Source organism: Melitaea cinxia, chromosome Z (assembly GCF_905220565.1).
Source record: "Melitaea cinxia chromosome Z, ilMelCinx1.1, whole genome shotgun sequence".
NCBI lineage: Eukaryota > Metazoa > Arthropoda > Insecta > Lepidoptera > Nymphalidae > Melitaea > Melitaea cinxia.
The window spans coordinates 9511061-9517853 of record NC_059424.1 but is presented as its reverse complement, the minus strand read 5'-3'; the positions used below and the strand labels follow the sequence as shown (position 1 = coordinate 9517853).

At 31.9% G+C, this 6793-nt stretch overlaps 2 protein-coding genes across 2 annotated transcripts; one reads left to right on the top strand and one right to left on the bottom strand.

The window, feature by feature from the left end:
• The first annotated feature begins 778 nt into the window (after positions 1-778).
• Positions 779-4928, top strand: LOC123668957. Its single transcript, XM_045602645.1, has 5 exons — positions 779-808; positions 2672-2930; positions 3660-3800; positions 3870-4001; positions 4798-4928. The coding sequence occupies exons 2-5, from the start codon at positions 2673-2675 to the stop codon at positions 4879-4881; spliced, it is 615 nt and encodes a 204-aa protein (XP_045458601.1). The 5' UTR covers positions 779-808; position 2672; the 3' UTR covers positions 4882-4928.
• Positions 1727-2344, bottom strand: LOC123668958. The gene has a single exon (XM_045602647.1). It carries the CDS (start codon positions 2342-2344, stop codon positions 1844-1846), a length of 501 nt encoding a protein of 166 aa, XP_045458603.1. The 3' UTR covers positions 1727-1843.
• Positions 4929-6793: the final 1865 nt, after the last annotated feature.

The window sequence follows — 6793 nt, the reverse complement described above, 5'->3', positions numbered from 1 at the left end:
AATTTTTAATTATACTACTTAATCACATAATCTAAGTTATTATGCAGCATTTTATCTTGGCAATCGAATTTTAAAATTAATAAAAGATCCGCGAGAAACGTGACGGATACGGATACGGATACCGACCTAATTTTTCTGGGGGTACGGATACGGATATATAACGGTTTTAATTTTGAAATAACGTCAACATGATTGACGATTGGTAATTTTTTTCTTATTTAGTGCGAATTATTCGCACGGGTAACTAGCAATAGTTAGTATTTAAACAGACTTATTTAACGCGACTAAAGCCATAATGTTATCTCCGTGGCGTGGTGGAATTAACGCAAAGGCAAACAACCAGACTGGAGACAAACCCGTCACCGTTTACGATAATGAATCTTTTGCACTGCTACACTAGAACGGTCGACAGATATGTACGTATTTTAAAGCAATTAATAAATCATTTATTGATTGTTGTATTAAGAAATTTCTTATTATGAAGCAACGTCAAAAGAATCATTAAAAGTAATATTACAACGCATTTATATCAGAAAAGTATACAAGTATTTCATGTAAAGTTTAAACAATATTTTTAATATTTGGGGATAAATTACTTTAAAAAAAAATATTGTTTATTTTTTAATGAATTCTAAAGAATCACAGTGTTAACTAAACAGTTTCGTAATAAAATTTTAGACCTATACGAGACCCCTTACATACATACTGGATTCAGTGGTGCCAAGGCTCTCTGACGTAACTTGTGAAAGTAGAGGTCTTAGCGGAGTTCGACGTGCCTTAGTTGGAGTCTGCCAGCAACAGCTAGCAAGTGAGTATCTATTACGATTGTTTTTTTTCTTATATTCTTTTTTCCACTATGAAACTCGTGCGAATTTTTTTAATGTTATTTATTATTGTGTTTACTTTATCAACAACCGCTTTGGTGCAGTGGCATGTGGTGTAGTAGTGTTTTCGGGTTCGATTCCCCCTCGGAATGGAAATTTGTATTTACAGATATTTCTTCCCGATGTCTGTCCTTGTGCGGTGTCCCCACCGTGTCTCAGAGAGCACGTTAAGTTACCGGACCCGGTTGTCATCATCACTACATAGTATAAAACAAAGTCGCTTTCTCTGTCCCTATGTCCCTATGTATGCTTAAATCTTTAAAACTACCCAACGGATTTTGATGTGGTTTGCCGGCCGATGCGAAGCCGGAGCGGGTCGTGAGTTATAAATACTTGATGATAATTACTCATACTAGGAATATCCGTCAACCCGAAGTGGAGCAGCGTGGTGGATTAGGCTCCAATCTTCTCTTCATGGAAAAAGAGGCTTATGCCCAACAGCGGGATATTACTTATATTTATATATTGGGATATTATTTTCATGCTTTGTGTTTGTTCTCAGTATAGCTTAACATAAGTACTTTATCTATACAAATAAATAAAATTGGAGTAGATATCTGTTTGTAATATTAAAATAATCGCTTTTTACTAAATGTATATGCATAATATATATACTAGTATTCAAATAAGACATAACAAATGTGTATTGTTTAATAAAAAAAAAAGTATAACGGCGATAAAGTAATATTATAATATACATATTATACATTGTATAATTTTCGATTTATTGTATAAGACTGGATTGAATTTTATCAATTGTAATGAACAAGCTGATGATATCTTTTAAAATATTTAATAAACAAATTATATTTGCTATAAGTAAGTAAGAACGTCAATCATTATATATCATTTATTTTATTTTAATATTGCTAATATCTTAATCATCGTGAATTTCGGCAGTCTACTGTAGTCAAAAATTTTGTTTTTTTTTTTTTTTGTTTATTGTTTCTTGTTTCATATCATAACTGATTTAAATAATTCTGAGCAACTACCATAAAGTAAAGCCAAAATTCGAGAAATACAGTTATAGCTATTGATGCCAACACCATAACTGCTGTAGGTACTTTCTTTATAATGCACGCATTTTTAACAAAAAAACATGATACAGGCGCGGCAATAGCTGCAAATATTAAAATAAGACACATCGCCAGTAAAATCCATACTCCAGAAGCTAAAGCGCCTCGAGATCCTGCGGTAGCTCCCAAGAACAAAAGTACACTAGCTACTGTCAGTAACAAAGATGTAAATCCAATAGTCATCAACACTGCTTTTTTTAAAGTATCGTCCATTTGAACATCACGTCCTAGTATATAAACTAATAAAGCATTCTCTATGAGGCCGTATAGAACTATTCCCGCCAATCCAATACCTCCAGACGCTAATCCGAAAACAGCGATTAAATAAGTCGCATATTTTGGAGGAAAAGTACCAAAACATTTAACAACTTCTGGCACGTCCATATTTGATTAATTTTGGATATAATTTTTTTATTATTATTTTATAGTGTTCGAAAAATTTCTTTGATAATTTTAGACATGACGTCTCTAAGCTACACATTTACAAATTAAGTGTCACTTCCATTTAAGTAAAACAAACTATGATAAAAACCTTATTGGTCCGTTTGTTTTGTTGTATTATAGTTATTTATTGAGATAAAAATGCAATACCAAGTTTTTTGTATTATTACATAATCAATAATTTGTCAAAGGCCTAATCATTATAATTTTATTTTTAAATACAACCAATTACGTACTTATTTTGTTAATTTAATTATTTTCTTATTTCAGAATGACAAGAGTACTATATTTTATACTTGGCATAGCAGGGATCTTTTCGGCTCCAGTGGATGAACCAATCCGTATCGATTTACCAGTTTATGATAAACCCCGATCAGCCTCAAATGTCCTACTAGCTGAACCTATAGAACCAGAAAATCATCCCGGTTCCAGTACGAAGATTAAAATAACTGCCACCGGAAATGTTAAAACGAATAAAGGACCCCTATATAGTATATCAAGTAACAATATTTCGCCAGAATATCCAGCTGTAAGTACCTTTTTTATCTACATAACACACGTTTAATTTTTCATACTGTTTGTTATTTAAAAACTAAAATAGCCTTAGCTGTGCCCTCGTATTCAAAGTGGAGCGCCACGGGGTCGCTAACGCTTAGAGTACTCACGAGCACCGTGAACGCTCTATTACCCCGGTGGCAGAGCGAAGGTGGAGGGTGAAGGAGCGCATATCGGCGTCTTTTTCCCCCTTGTCTTTTCCTGCAGAGCAGGTCAGCGTAGACCTCCACTTTCATCCGTACAAAAATCAGCTTACACATGAGCTCAAACCAGCAGACCATGAAAAGCGCCGGCAATTTGTTCAATGGGTAATAGAGCAATGTAAAGTCAATGCCAATTTTTCGAAAAAGGTCATCTTCTCCGATTAAACTGTGAGTATTCGATTAATTGGAATGCGCTTGAGCGCAGGGCTCAGAAAATCCGAGGTCAAATCCGAGATCCAACGTGTCATCGGTGAGATACATCTACAGAAAATTTCATGAAAAGAGTAATGGCTTATCATTAAAGCCGTGGGGGCCTTTTGGCGTATATTTTATCACATGCTTAATTTAAACATTCTTTCTTATCTAAAAAAAACATAACTATCTCAAAAATATGTGTTTTAATTTTAAAATAAAAAATTCATTCTTGCTAAGATATCTATAGACTCTATGCAAAAAGGATGAAAAAGTGTCATAATAAAAAATATTAATGTCGATTATAGGTTGGTTCTGTTAATCACGGTAGTTTCTTTGCTGATCCCCCTACTAAACTTGAAGGTGCCTTATTGGAGACTGAAGGATTTGCGAGCAAAGTATCATCAGTTAAAGAGGATGCGCAAAATATCGTAGCGGGAATTTTCCAGGTTTGTATACTAAATTATTTAAAAATGTATTTCAAAAATACAATATCCATAATAATCTATTTTTTGTAGCCAAAACCAATAGTGGATACGATCAGAGAAGAAGAAAAGTATGGTAATGAAGGAGACAAATTTCGAGACGCTGGTCGGGCTATTGTTGGAGGCGCTGAAAGCTTTTCAAATTTCTTTAATACGCTTATAGAGGTATGTTATATTGAAAAGATTGTTTGCAGTGTGTTCATTTTTAACAATTAGTTCTGATTCCAGTGTGATAAAGAACTCGATAACGATTACCTTATATTACTTTAATACATAAGTTTATAATAAAATCTATGTTTAGTTTATTTTAAAAAACGATTGACGACTCGGCGCGGCGGCACAGTAAATGGCTTTGACGGGTTCGATGACTGCTCATGACAATGCTTGATCTTAATAACAAATTAATTTCTATCACATATTCTTCATCTCACTTGATATTCGCCAAATCACTTTTACTAACTCGGCACAATTGATCACAATTTTTTTTATAAATTAAAGACCTACCTACCTAATCAAAGGGTCAGAAGACAAGCAGAAGAAAAATTAACGACGCATTGGCTCTGCAGTTGTGAGCAACTGACTGATGCGCCTGCGGTCATGAGTTTGAGTCCTCACGCATGACAAATATTTGTGTACGCCATACACGTATTTGTGGTGGTCTGACCGTTTGTGATTTTGCGTTACACAAGATTCTCATCCTACTGGTGGTCATTGACTGTGAAACGTTTTTTATTGACCGACTTTAAAAGAGGTTCCATTCGATTGTACTGTTCTTTTTTTACGTTAACTTAAAACTTTTTCTGAGTACGAATACCGATATCTGACGAGTAGTTTTTAAATTATGGCTAGTAATATGTACGACTAGATACCTATTTAATTGACTTTTACTACGTTGACGATATTTATTTTATTACTTGTTGTATTTTTAACAAAACTAATATGTTATTTACTTTATCAACAGGTACCAAGTAAAATATTAAAAAGCATCACACGAGCGGCTTCTGAAAAATTAAATAATTTTGGTGGTAAACTAGTCGGTTTATAGGTACAAGATATTTTCATAAGTTTTAATTAAAGTGTATATAAGCTCAATTTGTTTTTATTGCAAATCTGTCTTTAGCCTGCCATCAAATAGTCACTACATAGTATAAAACGAAGTCGCTTTCTCTGTCCCTATGTCCCTATGTATGTTTAAATCTTTAAAACTACGGAACGGATTTTGATGCGGTTTTTTTTTTGAGTGATTGAAGGAGGTGAGGAGTGAAGAAGATTTATATGTATAATAACATCCATTAAACAGTGGAGAAATAATGTTATTTTTGAGGTTTCTAATGTGACGTAAATAATTGCATTTTTTCCGCTTACATTGCAAACGCAGCCTGAACCCTACGAGATTTATCAAAACAATGTACTAAGTATTGTACAAATTGAAAAGGTCTACAGAAAACTCCGCTATGGTATATGTAATCTCTTATGGATATCCCACAATAAACTTTTTTTTTGTTTATTAGTAATTAATATGGTTCAAGTCCTTAGTAGAAGCATATGTTAAAAAAAATATTTGAAAATGTCCGCTTAAAAATTACTACCTGAATTATCGTCGAATGATACCGAAGTAAGGGTTAAATCAATAAAATACAAAACTTTAGATACAGTCAATTATAGTCTATGTTTATTCATAAGCAAACATTATTTTAAAACATAGATTTTTATATCTAATTATGTAATCCTACCCTACAAAATCAATATCGCAAACAATATTGCGCGCTTACGTAACTAACAAAGTACGTATATTTATAGAAGAAAATTAATCAAGCTATCGTTTATATATTTAAACATGTATAAAAATACATATGAAATATTGTACCGGGGAGATAAATCGTTGTGAACATTACTATCTACCGAGGTCAGAATCACAATACTTTGAATACACTGTCTTTTGTTTTGTCCATGCATTCAGCACGCAAACAGTTTGATGAATGACATTTTTAAATTTATTTAACCTCATTATCCTAAGTTTATAACTTTAGTAATCAAAAAACAATGTTTTCAAACTTAAACAAAAAAATCTCTAAGGGCAACTTCAGATTTATAGCTGCCACTACTAATTTAACAATTCATATAACTTGATCGCTTGTAGTACTATATGTCCCTAGTTAACACTAGGTACACATAGTACTACAAGCGTACATTCATATTCGTTATCCTAATGTGTTATTGTAAATTATTTTTCAACATAATCCATTCCAACCCACGTCAATCTTAACACTAAAAACGGTTCAAAACATTTATCTCTGGTAAACATTAATATAAAGTAACTTACAATGAAGGTTATACTTTTTTATTTAATTTTAATAATCGTACATAAAAATGTTTTATATAATGTTAATATCATAAAGATAGTTATATTACAAAATTAAGAAACTTATTAGAGGGCATATAAAAACATTAGAAACGAACGTAACTTTATGTTTAATAGTGCAAAACATTTTTCATACGCTATATTAGATTTTCTCATTTTGAGTTTCCTGATCGAGGAAGAATCATTTCATGCTACCGCATTAACATGTTTTTATAATGTTCATATCGTTACAGATTTATTCACTTAAAACAATATACATTTAAACATTGATAGAATGGACTAAATATTATACACTAATGTAAACTATATGTTTTCTCAAATATTTTTAATGCCTTCTCTACACGAATATGTCTCAATATAAAGTAATAACATCCATTTTATGATTACGTTTCTCTTTTTATCAATTTATTTTGATTAATATATAAGGGCCTGTCGTTGATAAATTTTATTTTGCAATTTATTAGGAGGTATGAAACATTCCATTGTGCTGATTCATGTCAATTAAGAAATTAAAACTTTTGGCTTTGCAAATAGAATTTATGTCACATATTATGATTATAGATATAATATAAATAAAGTAAAGAAACTATTAACT